Here is a 19,769-nt window from a genome sequence, read left to right on the forward strand (position 1 = left end):
GATCAGCAGACAGCATTCAACCTTCTCTTCCAGGATGGCAGAACAAGTGCTGCAGCCTGGGCTGCAGGGAACATGTGTGTGCAGCTGGGAGAGGGTCAAAGCTCAACAGGTTTGACCACAGAGCCAGCAAAGGTGGGGATTCAGCACTGATGCTTGTTCTGGACTGAAAAAGTCAGGGGGAAAATTGGTTGAGGTTGAAGGTAGAAAATAAAAGCCAGGAGCTGCAATCTGTATTATAGGAGGATGAAGAAGAGCAGGAGGCAGGTACAGATGAGGGACTGCAAGAACTCTCTTGAGAAGCAGTTGAACTGTGCACTGTGATATGTAATGTCAACCAGAAATATACTAGAATTAATAATTAAATGAAAACTTTTGCTTAACGAAAGCATGACCAACTCCTGCCCCCATAACTAGAAAGAATAAATAAATAGCAGTGCCAAGAACCCAGGAAAAAAAAAGCTAATCTTTAGTGGGTTTCTAGATAAGAAATGCCATGTCTTCAGGCACACTGAAAAGGCATTAGACTAATAGGCACTCCAAATAGTGCTGAGATGGCCCATATTGTGATGAGGAACCCCTCCTTCCACCCCTGCCAAACACACACATTTCTGTGTAGATTCCAAAGTAGCATTTAAATAGGCTGCAGGAAAAATAACTATGCCTTTAATTTAAGTGGATATGAGTATTCTTTTCTAGAAAACCTGAGCTGACAGTGTAAAATATCCACCAGTTTACTGCTCTCTTTAAAAACTGATATTTATTTGATTTTTATTAAGCGAACTATGTCCAAAGGATTCACTTAAACATTTATGTATTTAATTGGGCTATTTTTTTTTCAATCAAATAAAAGTGGTTGTATAGTTCCATCTCTGACAAAGAGGAGTTATTCTTCAAATGAAGATACCCGGCCAAGGACAACTCCATTTGTTGATTAAATTACATTCAATAAATGAGCTGTTTTGCAAAGGGAGATGGGGAATAACCTCCATAAATAGACACCATAAAGACCTCCATAAAGAGGCTGGTGTACCTGTAGAGGGGCTTGCTCCCTGCTCTTCTCTAGAAGTATGGTTTTGCCATCCTGAAAAGAAGCCCACTGATAGATTAGGCCTTTGACAAATGACCTCTTGCAAATATTGTTGAGAGGTCAAGGCCATGATAGATCTGTGCTGTGTTGCTCTGCTTGTAGTTCCCAGCTTCCCAGCAGGCAGCATGACCTCTATAAAGGTCTTGGAGCCCCGCTCCCTATTGCAGCATCCCATCTGGATCACAGGTCACACATGGAGCAGATTTCCCACTGAAACACTAGATTATGGACAGGAGAAATCTTCTACCACTGTTTTAGGGTGTTAACTCCTAGAAATGGGACAATACAAATAAATGGGGGCAAGAAAAAAGGAGATGTTTATGTTTTAAAGCAGCACAGTTGCTTGCTCATTGACTGAGTCAATGACTGTACTCTAATTTGGCAACAGGTTAACAGTGCCTGAGGTGGGGACTGGAGTAGGAACTGAGCAGTGTTCAGAGGGACTGCCTTTCACTGAGGATGGATCAAAACCACCCTGATATCTTGTCACCATGCAAACTGTTACTGTTAGGTTGCATTATTCACATCCTGGACCTGCCTGTGGGCCCATTCAGGGCAGCAGTGACGTGGCACAGCACGATGGAGCTGCTGACTGGAGGGTGTAAAAGTGAGTCAGATCTACGAAATCTGCGAAAGGAATGAATTAGCAGGCAATTTCCCAAAAGAAACCATCATTATGGCATATCATATAGCATACATTCAATTTTGTTGAGCTAGAGGCACTAATACCATTTTATTTTCATTTCTAAATGTAATACACAAGAAAAACAGATGGAAAACGACTGTTTTATCAGGAAATTCATTAAAGTGAGAGACTCTGCATTAAGGTGAAAGTATGCACAAAAGTAAAGACTGCACTAGACATTTGCAAAAGCTTCCACATTCTGCATATTTAAGCTATGTGAAGAAATCTTCTGAACTTGAATGACTGTTTTAAAGGGGCAATGTGAGTGTACACGTGTGAACACATTTGTATTGGTTTTGAAAGTCTAAAAATCAATGTGAAAATTCATTTTTGTCCATTGATTTCCCTGGATATGCATGTGGAAAATGTTCAGTTTTACATGCTGATTTCTGTTGTGATGGGTGCAGAGGCAGCCAAGTTGCACAGGAAGTCCCAGAGAGGTCAGGGCATGCTCAATTTAACTCACAAAATCAAGCTTCAGCTTAATTTGGCATCTGGTGAAACAGCACTACAAGACCAATACCTAAGAGCCCAAACAGCAAAATGTTTATCTACAGTAAGATTCACTTATTGAAACATAGATGATTCATGTCATCATGAACCACCAGCTGCCACTTCCCAACCACCAGATGTATGAAGTGATGCTAGGTTCTTATTAGCCAGGGAGAACGAAGACACAAAATTTAAGATAAACTCCATTTTTAACTGAACTTTTTTGGAACTACTTGGCAGATATTTTTTCTTTCTTTGACAAAATACAGTAGCTCTATCCCTTCCTTCATGGTCAGAGACATCCTTGACCTGGGGGTCAGCAGCAGCAGCAACCAAAGCTGATAGCTCCAAACACACAACTTTGTTCGCTGTCTGTGGACTGCTGTGAAAGGGCACCACCTGGCCAAAGTCGCTGTCTGGAGGGAAGCTTAAAAGCTTGGCTCCCATTCTGAACTAACCAAGCAGCTGGATTGGCCTCAAAAGCTCTCAGGAACTTTTCTCGTGATGAATGTTTGTTTCAAAAATCATTATTATTAAGGTTCCCTTTTGCCACTTTTAGAGGGCTTGAAATATTGTAAAGAAAACCGTTGACTTGATAATTACTTTTGCTGTGGAAATGTTAGAGTAAATGATCTTTAAAGCACTTTCCAAGCAAACAGTGAAGTTACTGAAACAGCATAAATAGAAAGCAGAAAGTAGTGTGGATGTAAAAAAGGCTTTGTCAACTATTTAATTTGTCTTAGGTGGCATCATTTCAGCATCTGGTTGAATGTTGACATTGAGTGCTACAGTATCAAGAAAAGGATTTAGAAGGGAGGACAATTTGTTAGTATCCTATTAAATGAAAACATTCAAAGGTGTTTTTCTATAAGCAATCTATCTGAAAAAGGCATTTTTCTTGTTTGCAGATCCTCTGCAAACAGCACGGAGATTTCACACATTCATTTTTTGACTGGGGCTGAGCACAACCTTTACAAGCATACTTGAGCTGCAGCTGCTGAGTTCTTAGATAAATGACTGAGTAAACTACGTGCTAGTAAAGGAAGTATTCCATCAAGAAACATTTTCTCTTTAGTGCTACCCAAACAGCTTCCATTCTTAAATGTTTATAAGCTTTTGGTGACTATATCAAGGTCCACATATATTCTGTCTAACATAAGGAGAAACTATTTACAAGAGCATGTAGTTAGAGGCCAAGGGGGAATCGCCTCAAACTGAAACAGTAGGTTTAGATATTAGGAAGAAATTCTTTACTGTGAGGGTGGTGAGGAACAGGTTGCCCAGAGAAGCTGTGGATGCCCCATCCCTGGCAGTGTTCAAGGCCAGGTTGGATGATCTGAGCAACCTGGTCTAGTGGAAGGTGTCCCTGCACACGACAAAGGGAACTAGATGATCTTTAAGGTCCCTTCCAGCCCTGTCCATTCTATCATTCTATGATAAGGCACATACCTTTGTTGCCAGAATTAGACATGGTCATGCAAGAACCTTCTGCAGTCAGTAGACATTAGCAGCAGCATCCAGAAAGGTACTCAGATCACCTGGAGCAACTATTTGGTACTCTTTATTATGCAAAAAGTGCAGCTGAACTGGTTGTTTGGAATCCCTTCCCAGTTAAAAGGAAGAAAAATAGGAGCTACCAGAGCAAGGTTCATCATCTGTACTTTACATGCTTACTTTAAGAGGAAATACAAGTGACTTTTCTTCTTCATAGTTTCTGAAGGGAGTCTGGGGTACCAGTCCAGTGTGAATCTTGGCATTGTGTGTGTTCAAAGAGAGGGGAAATTGATTTCACTTCTGCACTAGGTGAGCTTTCTGCTGACTTCTTGCAGGAGGCTGAGAGAACTCCTCATTAGCAGCACATAAACTATTTGCTCCTGGGAATTTGAGCTTTGTAATTGACACTGGGTATCGGTTTCTCCTTCATTGCTCCATGAAATGCACACCTACAGCAAATTCGAGGTTTGATTAAACAAAATTATGTGATCCTCTAAAGAAAGGAGGATTTGATCATATATATGTGTCTACATACAGCAAGACTAAAAAATTTCAATTTGGCTTTTTTTCCTCACTTTTTACCCTTCAGAACTTTATGAAATTTTATGCATTTAGTTAAAGACCAATTCTAAGTTACCAAAATAGCTTGAAAAAAGTACATATATAAAAAAATCATATTTTTTTTAAAAGATAAATCCATTGAGAAGATCATATCTGCAACAGAAAAAGTAACCAGCTCCACTGAATTGATTATTTTGTATCAGGCTGTTTGCTGGGCTGCAGTTTTACCTTATATAGTGTTCTTTCTTTGTTTCACATAACTACTTTAATTCTTTCTGGAGGCATTCCAAATTTCAACTTCTTTCCTCCTTTTGTAGCTGATTTCACATGACAGTTTTTCATTGTTACTGTGTCAAGAAAAAGATCTTCAGCTATTTAATTTATCTTGGCTTTGTTTCAAAATAGGTTTAACTTCTTATTAATTAGCTGATTATCTTTTACATTCATTTATGTCTTTCAAATTTCCAAATCCCAGTATATCCCTTAGCATCACATTTTTTTCTTTTTTTTTCTGACTACTTTTCCAACACCCTGATTGATTATGTGAATTCACATTCTCTATAGTACTATACTCTCCTGTGAATCTGTTAATTAGAATTCCTGCACAACTTCTTGGAAGTAAGAATTGTAGGTTTTATTTTTGAAGGTATATAATTTGTTCTCTACAGTCTGGCTAATTCTGAAACCTTTTCTCCTTCAACTTGGAAAATAGGCTGTACTTAAGGTTAATTGATTAGAGTTTGCCAAATACTCCAGACTGTAAGTCCAGGATAGTCTTAAAATTAACAGCAAAAAAGGTACAAATATTTAAGATACTAAGTCTTGCAATTAACAGGTTTGCATCCAAGACACTTTCATATTCAGGATATTTTTTCATAAGCGGCAATTATTGGTTATTTTAGATGAAACCATATATTATTTCCAAGACCTTGATAACTATATGTGATAATTATTTATAAGACATCATTAATAGAAATCCTGGTAAAATTACATTTTGGCAACTGGATCCTGGCACAGCTCCATGGTAGATCAAGTATCTACATATTTTCTGTTGCCAAATTTTACTCATTCCCAAATTTGTCTTAATCTTTATTTACCTATATATTCAAGAGGAGGAGGGAAGCAAGGGGATGCATATCCTGGCCTCAAGGATCACATTAGAAATCAGGAAAAGCCATGGAAGTGCTTTTTAGTAAGCCCATTCATCACTGCAAAACTACCTTTCCACATTTACTGATTTCTTTTGGTTTAGTAAATACTGTCTTATGTTCCATGGGACACTTTTCTGTAAATCTCCTTTTGATAGTGTCCTTACTCTCCATAATTTTTGTCCTCTGTCCTCAGGGAACATGATTTTTCTCAATCCTCTTAAGAAAGAGTGGAATGTTTCCAGTCTTTCATTTCGTTATTTGCTTGGAAAATGGCCATCCATGCCTATGGCTGCAAGCTCTATTATTCTGTTATTTCAGTGCTCATCCTGACACTCTCTTGCTGCCAATCCCAGTAAAACAAAGTTCTTAATGGCTGGCTACAAACTTATCTGTGCCAACTTGGACAGTCCTGTTTCATGAACAACTCCAATTATTTATGCTCTCTTAAGAAAAAAAATAAAGATCTAGAATTAAGTGCTGAAGTGCTGAAGCCACAGCTTCTCCCTCAATACTGACCTGTCAGGTGAAGACTGATTTGTTTAAAGCAACACTAATTCTGTGCAGAGAAGCAAGCTGCTGTGCTGCTTGTCATCTCTATCAGCTAGAAGAGCACTTCAACTGCTGGGAATTTACTTTGGCACAAACTCAGATCAGCCCATCTTAGGAGCAAGAATGTGCACATTGTTGCTCATGCCTCCACACCCTCAATGGATGGGGACTCCTCTACCTTTGTGTGTGTATATATATATATATGTGTGTGTGTATGTGTGTGTGTGTGTATTCCAATGCATCGTTCAGGGAAACAACAAAGCTTTTGTGCCTTTTCGTGTGTGTGAAAATTGACATGCTTTCAACAACTCTAATTCTATCAAGTACCTAGGTAGTGTTGCTTCTCATTTTAGAATTTTGACATTAAAAGAAAAAGAGAAACTGCAGTACTGGGTTTCTAATCTTTTATATGACAGGCTCCATGAATGCAAACTGCTCTATTTGATGGTTGAATTTAAGCCTCAGTTCTGCAAATCTCTTTAACTTTTGCTTACCACTGAAACACAATTAGTCCTGCTGGTGTCAGTGCAGTAATAGCTTCTCAACTCTGCTTTTTGCAAAGCTTTCTGTTACTTTTAAAATGAGTTTTTTATATCAATGTGAAGCAGAAGTCATTTTACAAAAACTGCAACCCAATTATTGATAACCAACAATCTTTCTTTAGGATGCAGTAGACTAAAATAGGCCATACATGTGGTAAAATGAGAACACCAAAGCAGAATCAATAACTCCAAAATGTTTTCCTCCTTGTGTAATACAGGGTTATAAAATGCCTGTCATTGTTTCATTTTGATGTGTGGCTATGCAATGTAGGCATTCATTGCAATGGGTAGCTTTGAGATGGATTATCTCTGGTCCTTTATCTAACCTTAACTATACTTGCAATGAAAAGTATAGCTAAGTCTTATACCCTCAGACACCTGCCCTGCTGCAGGCTTCTTTTCAGCACAGCAGCTTGAAATTCTGTTCTTCTCAGCATCATCCAAGTACAGATCAAGCTGTTCTTTCCAAGGCCTCCCATTGCTCTTGACATGGGCTGGAAATAATGGCCAGGTTTATTGCTGTGTTATTATTGCTCTAAGGTCAAGCTCCCAGCTCTTTCATCCATTCTCCTGCTCTCCCATTCTTTTATTTGCTCATCTTGACCCAACTCACACTTGTGAACTACATTGCATTTGTTAGATCAAGAGGCTGCCTGCCTGCCGTGCCTCAGAGCATTAAGTAGGGCAGTGGTCCTTTGGGTCCTTCACCTGGGGAATGGATCATGGTCTGGAGAAATAAATGTTGTTCTCTTCAGCCAAGAGTGAATGTGTGTGTTGTATCTGTTGAACACATCTCTGGCACAAATTTAACAGTTCTTTCTTCTTAATATGTACACATATACTCTCTCCCACTGCCGAGGCACAAAAGTTGAAATTATACCATATAAAAAGGTCAAAGTGACTTCATTCTGTCCTGCTTAGGTTACAGCTTTGGGCAGTGCCACCAGGTGAATCTTCAAGCTCTTTTTGAAGTAGTATTTTTGTCGCAGACATCTTTTCATGAGAAATCCTTTCCTTAGGATTTTTCCTCCTGAGAAGCTGAGAGGCCTCAGGAACAAAATGGAAACATTGATTATCTGCTGCTGTGGAATGCAACAGGTGGATCTGTGATTGGCCCATGCTGGTTTGTTTGTAATTAATGGCCAATCATAGTCAGCTAGCTTGGACTCTCTGTCTGAGACAGAAGCTTTGTTATCATTCTTTGCTATTCTTAGCTAGCCTTCTGATGAAACCTTTTCTTCTATTCTTTTAGTATAGTTTTAATGTAATATATGTCATAAAATAATAAATCAAGCCTTCTAAAACATAGAGTCAGATCTTCACCTCTTACCTAATCCAAGAACCCCTGTGAACACCGTCACGTATTTTGACATTTTCTCTAACTGGAAACATCATGGTGAGAAAAATTTACTTTTTCAAGCTGCAACTACAATTCTCTAGTAGTTTTTGGAATATTTCACAATTTAAAAAGACCTGTCAGATGGAGTCCATCTCATCACAAGAAATGCTATAGCACACCCTACTCTGGTTTAAACATGATAATTTTCAAAGTGATCCAGTGAGTTTAAACCTCTGGTGTAGGCTTAAGTCTGTTTTTGAAATTCCCAGCAGAAGCTAAGGACAGGGTGTGTACACGGCCGAGCAGTAGGTGGCCCAGAGACAGGTCTCTCCATGGACTGCTGAATGATTGGGCAAGTGTCAGCATCAGGGACATTGCCAGGCACTTGACAGCTCTCCAGGGTTTCTGGTGGCCTTCTCTTCAGGAAGTCAGACTCTCTGTGCAGTCTTCTGTAAGGATGGCAAGAATGGTGCTGTCTACAGAGCGCAGCTAGATGACAAACCAAGTAAATCTCTCTGTCTGCTCCAGCACATTAAGGAGAGAGGCTAGTGAGCTCAAGCCAAGGCCACGAGTCCTCAAGTTGTCTTGGTCACATCAGGATCATTGTTTCACTGGACATTTTTAAAATAAAAATTTGTGAGGGTTATGAAGAATAAAAAAAGTGAAACAAGTATTATGCTTCCTGCTGTGGTGTCAGCCTGAGATCTTCAAAGTGACCAGGAGCATAAGTGTTGCCTCCCACTAATGTCTCCTTACAAAGCCTGCCAGGCAATATCCTGCAGACAGTCAGTGGCAGTGCTGTCTGCCTTGAGTCATGTGAATGCCTTGGACATGTTAAGATGAACAGACATTTTGTGTTTCTTGTGCCTGAGGCAGGATTAGTTGAGTTGATAATTGCCTGAACCTCAAGCCTGGCCCTTGGGGATGCCATTGGGACAGAACACCAGCATGACACCTATTTCTAGATAGAAACTCTGTTGATACCTTCTGTTCTCTGAAGGGAAGGATGGTTTATGCTGCTTTTGGGAAGGCTGGGAAAGAAGTCTTGCATTGCTGCTTGTGTCTTACTGAGAGCACTCACTGCTCAAAGCAGGGTGTTATCACCCAAGGTGTGAACAGCACAGCAAGAACCTCAGTGCTAACAAATCCCAAGCACTCAAAAAGACAAAGATGATGCAGCCCAAGTGAAAATTGATTTTGAGATGGATTTAAATCCATCTGAGGAGTAGCAACAGCCACCTCCTTGCTTTTGGAGATCTCTAAAGAGGCTTCCTCCCTGCTGCAGCTGCTGTTTTCCTGATCTCCTCCCCTACTGCAGGCACAGCGCTGAAAGGAAAGTAATCACTTTATGGTCCACTATGGGATTCCCCAGCACCATTTACTGTTGATGAGTTTGACTGTATAAAGATGCTGAGGCCATTAAATGGATTGAAAGCCATATTGTGACCCTCATTAGACAGAAGATCAGTGAATTTTTCAGTAATGGGTTGCGACCTCAAGCAGGGGTAGGGAAATTAGTCTATTTTTTATTTCTGGGCTTTGTGCTTCCATTCCCACAGCAGCCCCCATACAGGTGATCCCCTGATGCTGCTCTCCTTTGGGGATGGTCAGGGTTGATGCCTGTGTGAGGGGATGTGAGCAGGTCCCCCATGCCCTGGGTTAGGATCTCCCAGCAGTTCTCAGCCGCATCTGGCTTCCAACTCCCCTGTTGCAGTGGCAAAGCCTGAATTACGCCCCGCATTCCCTGTCGGAGGTGGGCACACAAGTGGGCTGAAATCTCAGAAAAGTGTTTTCCTGGGTGGGGCAGAAGGGGAGGGTGGTGGTGGCAGCAGCACTTCCCCTCCTCATCTAACGCTGACCCTTGTCCCTGTGTTTGCCTTGCAGGGACCTGCCACATCGGCTGGGCCTACTACTGCACGGGCGGGGGCGCGGCGGCCGCCATGCTGGTGTGCACCTGGCTTGCCTGCTTCTCGGGCCAGAAGCAGAAGCAATACCCCTACTGAGCCGGCCCTGGGCAGGAGCCCTGCCAGGCTCGCCCAGGTCTGCTGGACAACAGCGACGGACAAGGAATTTTCAAGTGCTTTCTCTCAGGAGCAGGACGGTGGGCGGCCCCAGGGTGGCAGGGAGGTGAACGGTGAGGCAAAGCCACCCGGCCGGGCTGGGCAGGGACCGGCTCTCTCACCCGAGCCTGCTCAGGGTCTGCTCCACAAAAATATAAGCAAGGAAAACTCTGCTTTGGCAAATGGTGAAATTCTGCATGCACCAATTACTGGACAGGCTGGTGAGGGGTGGCAGTGCCCACGTGCTGGGGTAGCGCCTGGCAGCCCCTCAGTGCGGCACTCCCGAAAGCACACACGCACGCACGCACAGATGTTGACCATGGCACAAAATAAGTAGAGGGGGAAACTTTTTTTTGGTGCGATTCTTCTTTCTTTTCCTTTTTATTTTTTCTCTCCTTTTTTTTTTTTTTTTTTTTTTTTTTTTTATTTTTTGGTTATTGTGGGGTTTTTTTCCCCAGGAAAAGTGCAAAATGTTTCAAATTCCTGTTCAAAACCTTGATAATGTAAGGAGGGCTCGAAAAAAGGTGAAGGACATTCTTTTTTTTTTTTTTTTTTTTACTTCTCTCTGGTGGTTTAAGACTTGGTGTTGCAACTTTTTAATATATACATTAAACTTAATAAAAGGACCAATAAGCCACTTTATCAGTATTTTGTATAATCTCTACACATTTTTCTTCCCCAAACATTTATCCACTTCTTATTCAGCCCTATATAACTTTTATTAAGACTCTGTGTTTTCAGCATTATTACAAAATGCAACATAATTACTTGGCATATGTACCCTTACTATAGTACTTTTTATGAAATGCAGTAAATGGACATTTTCCTGTCCATTGGAAATTCCACTCGCGGTACTGTAGAGCTCTGTTGGTTATGTACAACTAACAGCAAACTTCTTCCAGACATAGATTTCTGTTGCCGTTATGTTTAGCTCATTGATGTTGTATTGTGCTGTACCATGTTTATTATTTCAATATTCATTTTTGTAAAATATATATATAATATGTGCTATTTTATGTTTGTATTTGAAAAAATCTCTGTAAATAAATTTTTCCTTGATCAATACTTGCAATGTATGGTTGTGCCAGTAGATGAAACAGTTTCTTCCCAAATCTCCACTGGAAAAATTCTCAGAAAAACTCACAACTTTTATAACCATGCTGTAACCTTTTACCCTGTAAAACACAGACACATTTAGGGTTCAGTTACACTGCCTGAGGATAGATATCTACTGCCACTGGAGACATTCTGGCATATTCCACATTTTTTACTGCTGCTGTCAGGTGTCCTGAAGGATTTCAGCAAGACCTTCCTCATTTTGTCTTGGCTGCTGCAGACTCAGAGTTTCACACAAAACTGTATATCCCAGTTTAGCCAACTGAAATAAGACTTTACTTCCTTAATACCAATAACTCTAATCAAATACCTACCAGACAGCATTCTCTGCACAGGACATTGGCACTGTACATAAAAAACTTAAAAAATCAATCTTCTATTGTCTTTATTTAAAGCAATGAGAACTTAATTTATAAGTTCATAACCAATTTATTTAATCATAACTAAAATAATGTTATTCCCTTTCAAATTTATTTTTCTGATCCTGTTTTCCCAGTATTCTATTTCTGTTGTGTATATTTAGGTTACCATCTATGTTTCAGTTGCAATTCTGGTGGTTAATAACACTTAGAGCTGAACAAATCTGGCATCATGCCAGTGCTTTGTACATTGCACTGGGCAGATTTTCAGAGGAATGTGGAAATAGCAATGCCAGCTTACAGTGATCAATCCTGATATCACTCAATGGAATTTTATTGAGTTTTATTATAGGCTAAGCACTATTTATTTGCTTTATGGTGCTGTGCAGTGAAAACAAAATTGTACCTTAGCGCTCCCAGATTAGCCCATAATAGCCCCATCTCATCTGACTGCACTTCTGCTGAGGAGCACACCAACCATGTTGTAGTGATTTGGCTCCCTGCATGCTCTTCCCATAGCACCAGCAGAAGCAGGAGCTCTTCCCTCCAGATTCCAGGTTTTAAGGCTCATCCCTTCTTACGAGCACTCAGGACCATACCCACCCCTCCTGTGAGAGGTCAGCAGCAGCCCATATATCCTCACAGTAAGCATGAAATGTACCTGTTAGAGTTGTGGATTGCTGCTTTATTAAAACTGAAGGAGATATAAACACAATTTTGACTGTGGCTCCCCTGACTGCAGTCAGATCTTTGGCAGGTGTATCTCAATCAAATAATGCTGCCTTTGTACAGTGTGTTACTGTGGAAACATGCCTTTCCTTCCACTGAAAATGTGCTTGGCTATAAAAAGTTTCTGTGACTTGGCTATAAATATATGTGTTACTATTCCACATTTGACTCTTGCAAGGTTATATCCTGGACTGTGCATTGTGAAGAGCACTTTGACTTTTTTTTAGATCCTTCCTATGCTTAGGTTCAGGCTTGATTTATCATGACAAACTGGAGCTGTACAATTACTTCATGAAGAAAATTAGGGTTTTGTTGCAATGCAATACCATTATAGCGTGACTGAATTTGTATACAATCTCCTTTTTGAAATTTGGGCTTGAATAAAATGTCAATTTTTAATAATCAAGCCAATGACATATGCTGCACCTGCTTTGAAGCTGTTTATCATATAGCCTTCAGCTGCTGTGATATGAATAAAGCAATCACAGCCTAATTAGGTTTATCCATATTTGTGCATTTTGGTTCTGATATCCATTTTGCACTAGAATATAAATACCATTTATTATCATGGTTATCAAGCCTCACAGCTACAAACTCTAATAACTTCGAACTAGCAAAAGATTGTTTTCGATTTCTCAGTCTGGAGTGTCAGTGAAATATTTACAATATTTACCATGTTTAATTTTCCATTTATTTATTCTTGAAGATGAAGAGCTTGGCCTTGCATTTGTCTAAACAAAAGAGATAAGCTTGCACACAGTCCTAGGTCACTGAATTTTTTCCCTGCCATTGCTGGCAATTGTATTCCATAATCCTGTTCATAAATATATCAAGCTGTTTTTTAGAACTGTTTAAGCAGTTTTCCCCCAACAAGCACATTTGGAAATTTATTGCAAAATCTCATTCTTTGGGTGATTATACATCTCCTCTATTCCAGACCACCCAGAGGTCTTAGTCCACTTCCAAAAAATACTCTGGGAGCTGCAAGTTTCATCTGCCACTCCCAACTAATACAGGAGCTATATATATGTAGAAAAAAAAGTCCTATAATTGCAGACTACTGTTCATTATCAGAAGCTGTTTCGGGACAACAGGATAATTCAGGTGGGAAGCAACCTCAGGAGATCTGTGGTCCAACCTCCTACCCAAGGCAGGGTCAGACACAAGGCTACAACAGGTTGCTTAGAAATTTATCTCACCCAATTTTGAAAACCTCCTAGGATGGAGATGCACATCATCTCTGGGCAGCCTGTGCCACTGCCTGACTGTGCCAAGAGGGATCAATTCCTTATAATTGATCACTTTTTTCAATTAACGACAACTGTCTCTCATCCTCCCACTGAGAATAACTGAGAAGAACTCACTTCCATCTCCTGCCACTGCCATGGGTGCTGGGTGGCTTCTCTTGGGTTATTGTGTGTCCCCACAGCCATCCTTTCACCAGGCTCAGTAAGTCCTGGCCTACATCATTGCAGGGCCCTGTCCCTTCACGTGTACAAGACTTGGCATTTCTCCTGGTTGAATTTCCTAAGGTTCTGTTGTGCCATTCCTGCAGATTGTCTCAACCCTATGGCTGGCAGCCCTACACCTCAGTATATTGCCTGATCCCCCCAGCTTGGTGTCATCTGAAAACCTGGTGAGAGCACACTCCTCCACTGGTAAAGCCATTGGACAGGACAGGTTCCAGAATAGACATGTGGATACCCCACTCACTGCAGGCATCCAGGTCCAAACAGGAAACATGACCCTCTGAGCCTCATCACCTAATCAGGCTTTAACCTCCCCATCCAGACCATATTAGTCCAAATGTAGTGCAAAAACATGGGAGTCTGTGTCAAAAGCCTTGCTAAAATCCCTGCAAACATCCACTGCTCTTCCCTCGATCACAAATCCAGTCAATACACCACGGTGAGTGAGAAGGGCTTGTTTGGAATAAATATAATCTGTCTGGAAAGGCACGTCATATATAAACTGGAGTGGGGCAAGTGGAGGTGGAAGAACTCGGTGCAACTTTATTTGCATAAGTTTAGTCTTTTGGAATGACTGTGGGAGAACATTCCCCCACCCAAATCCCAGAGAGCTGGGGACTTTCCCTATGCATCTTAATGTGCACTGCCAGACTCCAGTCCTGAGCACTAACACAGTATTTCCTGAGAGGAAAAATGCAAATTGTGTCGTTCAAGCATTAAGTCAGACATGTCTGCATAAATATGAGACATGTGAAGGCCTGTCTGGAGTTTTAGAGAGCATTAAGCTATTCCTATCAAAAAAAGTCATTGCTTTTCAAAACAACAATATTAACAAACAATTTTTTTCTATGTGCCAAGAGTTAGCTCTCTCCCCAAAACACAAATATATGTCTATGACAAAAATCCCCAGCCCTTAAAAATGTTTTGAAATTATAACTCCTGAGGCAATTTAACCCCTCTATTTCCTTTTTCTTGAGGGAAAATCCAGAAATCAGTTGTAACTGCAATTTATCTGTCATTCATTGAAATAGTCTGTGAAAAATATCAAACTGACTGACAAGACAGATAATCTGTACATCAACATAAGCATTAATTTTTCTCTACATACTTAACCTTTCAGAGAGACAATGGTGAAATTAGATATGTCTTTTTTTAGAACTGACATTTAAGTGTAATCCCTTAAGAAGACAGGATTTTAAATATATGCATTTGAGTATTGTTTTTATTATTATTCTTGAAATAATGATGGATCAGAGAAAAAAAAGGAAAATTTTGAAACTGTTTCAAGCTCACTTGTCTTAGTGACAGAAGGATAGTTATTAGGCTAACATATAAATAGATGGCCTTTTTTCATGTTCCTCACCAAGAAACAGAATGTTCATTGAAATTTAAATGGATATTTTAGCTGAGTAAAGACAGGCTCTGACTCCTTCTGTGGACAATTTTGAGACCTTTTAGTCTGCTAGAAGTATCTGCTGTGAATGTCAGTATGTTGGGTACATATTCTATGTTATGCCAAGCATATTAAATTAGGTAAATGGAAAATGATAGGCATTCTGAAAGGAACATATGGCACAGCTTCATTATATATATCTACATCACTAGGGCCCAGCGCATTGCAGCCTGATTTCCTGGCTGTCTAAGAGCAAATGAACTATAAGTAACTCTGCTCTGAGCATCTTCCATCACACAGCGACATCTCATGACCCTCAAATAGCTCCTCAGCGGGTGCTGTGGCCCGTACTGACCATCACCAGATGCACAATCATCTGTAAATGTGCACCAAGGCTGATCAGCTCCCCAGTGGCAATAAATCAGTTTGGCTTGGAGGCAATGCTAGGGCACAGAAAAGCCCCATCTCACCCGAAGCCTAAGCCAAGGGCAGGTCTATGTTAGCAGTCACAAAGCTGCTCATGCCTTGGGGGTGGGAGGAAAGTTTGCTGTCACCATGGAATGCTCCTGTCTGCAGCGAGACTTGGCAGCCCAAGGAGTGAGTCTGTGAGTCTGTGGCCATTCAGGCAACTTTACAGACATTTTTCTCACAGGCCATACATGGAGGCCAGTGCCTGGGTTCCCAAGAGAGCACATTAAGTACAAAGAGTGCTCCCATCTAGCTTGTCCCTCTCACAGGCAGTCCCACCTGTGCACAGCTCCTGCAGCAGCCCTTGTATGAGACCTCTGCACCAGCACCAACTTCAGGACTGAAACCAAGGTGGTTTGTGTGCTCCATGTGCATCTGCCAACTGCATGGAGCCCTCCTATGCAGGCATGGATTTCTTCATCCTCTTTTCATTCTCCAGGAGCTAGAAGTACCTATGGTTATCCTCATACCAGCCAGCAAATCTGTATTTAAGTACATTTAATAAAGAAATAAAGTATATTTGTTTGGCTTGTAGACAGTCATGGTGTGAAGCACTTCTGCTCTAGCTTATCACCAAAGAACCGAGTATTTAATCAAGTAATGAGCAGCCAATTTCTACACAGGTGTGGGTGATTTTCTACAAATTACTCTGCTGCTAAGCCCAAGAATTTTACCTTGTTCCTTAAACCTCTGCCAGTTGTGACCACTTTTCAAAGCCTCGGGCTTATGACAGCATGGGATAAAGCTTTAGCTTTCCCTGCTAAAGGGAAAGCAAGCTCTCCATGTGAATACTTTGTTCCCTGTTAAAGATTTCATTCATTCCAATAGGCATGGGCCAAACTTCATGATCCTGGTCCAAAAATTATAGGAGCCTATGACAAACAGTCCACTGACTTAACTCAGGCATGGTTCAATGGGAAAAATACAGTAGCTATTCTTTATCTGGCTTTATATTATGTTTTTGGGAAAGTGTCCATCTTTTTCCCTATGGAAAACATACAGACACACATTTTATAAGCAAAAAATCCCTATATCTTCTTGGATTTGTACTTATCTAAATGTTTCTTGTGATCTGAGAATTAGCTAAAACAAGATTCTACAAAAGCAAAATCTATGTGACATGTAATATTGGCAATTAGTGTTTATTTAGCAGTTATGTTTTCAAATATCAGAAGCTCTTAATAAAATAATGCTTTGTACTTATTTTTCAGATAAACAAACTGCTGTATTTGGATAATAAAGCATCTTTTTTTTGCAAAGGAAGCCAGCTGTGCATCCTTATCTTGCCTGTTCCAGAACAAGAAAAAGCAAAATGCATTAATAAATATAATGAACTTTTCAAAAGATATAAAGTAAAATCTGCTATTGATGTCAGGCTGCAGTTCTTTGCTGATATTACTAGACTGGGTGGGTCCAAAGGGACTCTTTCTACTGCCAAATGGAAGTGATAACAAATAGAAAGTAGAAACATGGCCTTGTACTGGGGGCTTACTGATGACCCCACTACAGGGTGGTAGTAGATGCCCCCCACCTGGGACTTACTGTAGCTCAGTAACTCTCCTTTTAAAGCATTTGGATTATTCTCTTCCATATTATAGCAACAACAGCGTCAGTGAGCTTTCTATTTGACCAGCAACTAGGAAAAATATTTCCCAATTTATCAGTAGGGCCCAAGTCCTACCCTAAAGTAAAGTAACTCCACCTTACAGCAAGAGTAAAGGACTTTCTTTCACTCAATGGTGGTATCTTTTGGTAGGCAAAAGAAATCTCAATTAAAACCCAAGCTAGAATTAGGATAGTACATTTGAAATTATGAAGTGCTTCTTGCCTGGAGCTCTGTGGCTATATTAAGAATTGCAGTGTGAGATATTTGTTTTCAAGTAGCTGTCAACATATCATTTGTTTTCTACACTTCTGGGATTAATACCTAATTATGGTGCACACAGAAATTAAAAAGACATTAGAGTGCCTCACTACACCTACCTGTCTCTCTGGCTACGATCAGAGCTTGCAGAAGCTGCTTCCCCTGCTCCCTCATGCTGGCTTCAGCAGGTCCTTGTGCCTGACAGCAGCCACCGTAGGAAATGCCTCCGCTCAAAGGCATGCTTTGTGAGCAGGGTATCTGCTGCTGCTCTCCACATCACACTCTCCAGACCTCTGCTACAGCTTGCTGCTGCATGGCATGGCTGTCACTTCTGGAAGGTTTCAAGCTGTTTCTCACTAACTGATCAGAGTACCTTGTTGTGGGATAATCCATTAGTTTAAGTGTTTAATTTCCAGTGCATTTCTTACACCCTACTCTCTTGAAGACCATTGAACAACAGCAACCTAATAGTTGTTATTACTAATGTCTATTCTATTTTTTTTCAAGTTCTGGGGCAAGAATACTAGAAGTCACACTGTGGGCTGCAGATCTGTCTGTGGCAAGAGGGAAGAAGTTAACTTTTCAGAAATAGCATGTAGAAAGTAAAGGCAGCCATGCCCAGATGTGCAGTGACATTTCAAAGAGGAATAACATTAAATGTTTAGCTCTGCAATGAAATATTAATCAATCTGCATTTGCTGTCTATGTGTAGCAGTGGTATTCACCTCTCTCTGAAGAGTTACTCTGTGTTTGTCATGTACTGGTGAGCAGTTTGATGGCTCCTCAGTCTGTTGTTACGCCTGCTCATACTGTCAATATCAAGGAATGTGAATTATAGGGCAGATTTCTGGGCCAGCCTGACTCTCAAGGAGGATCTGAAAGATATTTTAGTTCATGGAGTAAGATTACTGAAGCATACCTTTCCAGGAGCTGATTTTGTGTGACCTGTGACTTGCAGTGTAGCTATGCTCAACTTGCAGCTATGAAACCAGCAATCAGACGCCTAACAGATGACTAGATAAAAGCTGTTGAAAAATGATAGCTGTCAGCAAGTAATATAAGCTGAAAACTTGTTTTTAAGCAATGCTGATATGAAAATTTAGGCACTTGAATGAAAATAACTGGTATAGAAATTCCAAACATACATCAGCAGTGTTGATAGTCGGTTTTTCAGTAACGTCTATTCCAGGTAATACACATGGTGTTGTTTCCAGCTTATCCAATATTAGGAAGATTGAGGCCAAATTAAATGTTTATTAAGCCTTGCACTTCTCCATTCTTCCTTCCTCTCCATTTTTACTCCTACAGGACATTGATCTTCCTGGTGGAAACCACTATATTCAGCAGTATTCTGTCACTCCGTACCTGGACATTTCAGGACTGTTTTTTTGGTTTTTTAAAGGCAAATGCTTTTTACAAAAGATTCAGCAACCTATTTCATATGCAGGTTCCTTTGGGAGCCACAGTAAAACTGCTGTGAATGCAGCACTCAGTGCTGGATACTTCCCTGGCTTACATAATTAGGAAATATTGCTGCCTGAACCTTGTTCAGACAGATGATTTCAACAGTCAAGAAGTAAATGTACTTAGAAGCAAAGCCTGCTGTTCCTTTTTCATTGCCTCTCAGACAGCAGGACCATTCAGAGCTGCCTCAGCACAATTACAAAATGTTCTGAGCTGCTTGGAGCCATTTCAGTCAATCTGAACATTTATTTCCTTTCATGGCAACGCAGAGCGAAGGTGCTGACAGACCCTAAATACATTGCTTGAGCTATTCAGCAATTCACAACCCAGCTTCTGAGACAGGTGGTTTTAAGCTGTCCAGTGTTTTAAGGAGCACAGGTATTGCTCCCTCATGCTGATACTTTAACCAGCTATGACACTGTGGATGGGGAGAGATCTCGGGGGCAGTGGTAAACGGGAGATCTTTTTCTCCTTTGCATCATGGGCCCAAAGAGAAGCCGGGGTACCTGACACCTGATGACGATAGACCACTGAACATATAAGATAAGCAAATAAAAGAAAGAAGTGATTGATAACTTTTCTGCACACTTTGGATAGCGTTTCTGACAACAGCTGAACTGGAAAGGTGATAGCCTTGGACTCTGCCTGCCACCCTAACTGCCCTGACTTCCAGCTTAGCTTCAGGACACCATGAAAAGATGTCATCCTGCCAATAAGGTGGAAATATTTTCCATATTAGCAGTATTTTTTTCCTGCCTGCTTACCTCTAGGAAAAAGAAACACTCCTATGTTGCTTAGGCTTAATTGTTAAAAAAATCCCACCTCTCCTCCAAAAATCAAGTAAGGCTGACGAATGTCCTGAAGACCTTTTTAATGCCTAAGAGGCATGCATTGTGGCAACTGTTTACTGTCTCCCGAATAACGAATCTGTGATAAGCCATTTGTTT

The 19,769-nt window shown here is 40.6% G+C and overlaps 1 protein-coding gene across 1 annotated transcript in view; it reads left to right on the forward strand.

Annotated features, from left to right (window-relative positions):
• LHFPL6 (LHFPL tetraspan subfamily member 6) overlaps positions 1-10,360 on the forward strand; it is a 136,418-nt gene extending 126,058 nt beyond the window's left edge. The window contains exon 4 of the mRNA XM_005420793.2: positions 9,785-10,360. Coding sequence (XP_005420850.1) covers positions 9,785-9,903 — 119 coding nt within the window. The 3' untranslated portion in view covers positions 9,904-10,360. The remainder of the gene's footprint in view (positions 1-9,784) is intronic.
• The last annotated feature ends 9,409 nt before the right edge of the window (positions 10,361-19,769 follow it).

This window comes from Geospiza fortis, unplaced genomic scaffold (genome assembly GCF_000277835.1).
Source record: "Geospiza fortis unplaced genomic scaffold, GeoFor_1.0 scaffold194, whole genome shotgun sequence".
Classification (NCBI taxonomy): Eukaryota; Metazoa; Chordata; class Aves; order Passeriformes; family Thraupidae; genus Geospiza; species Geospiza fortis.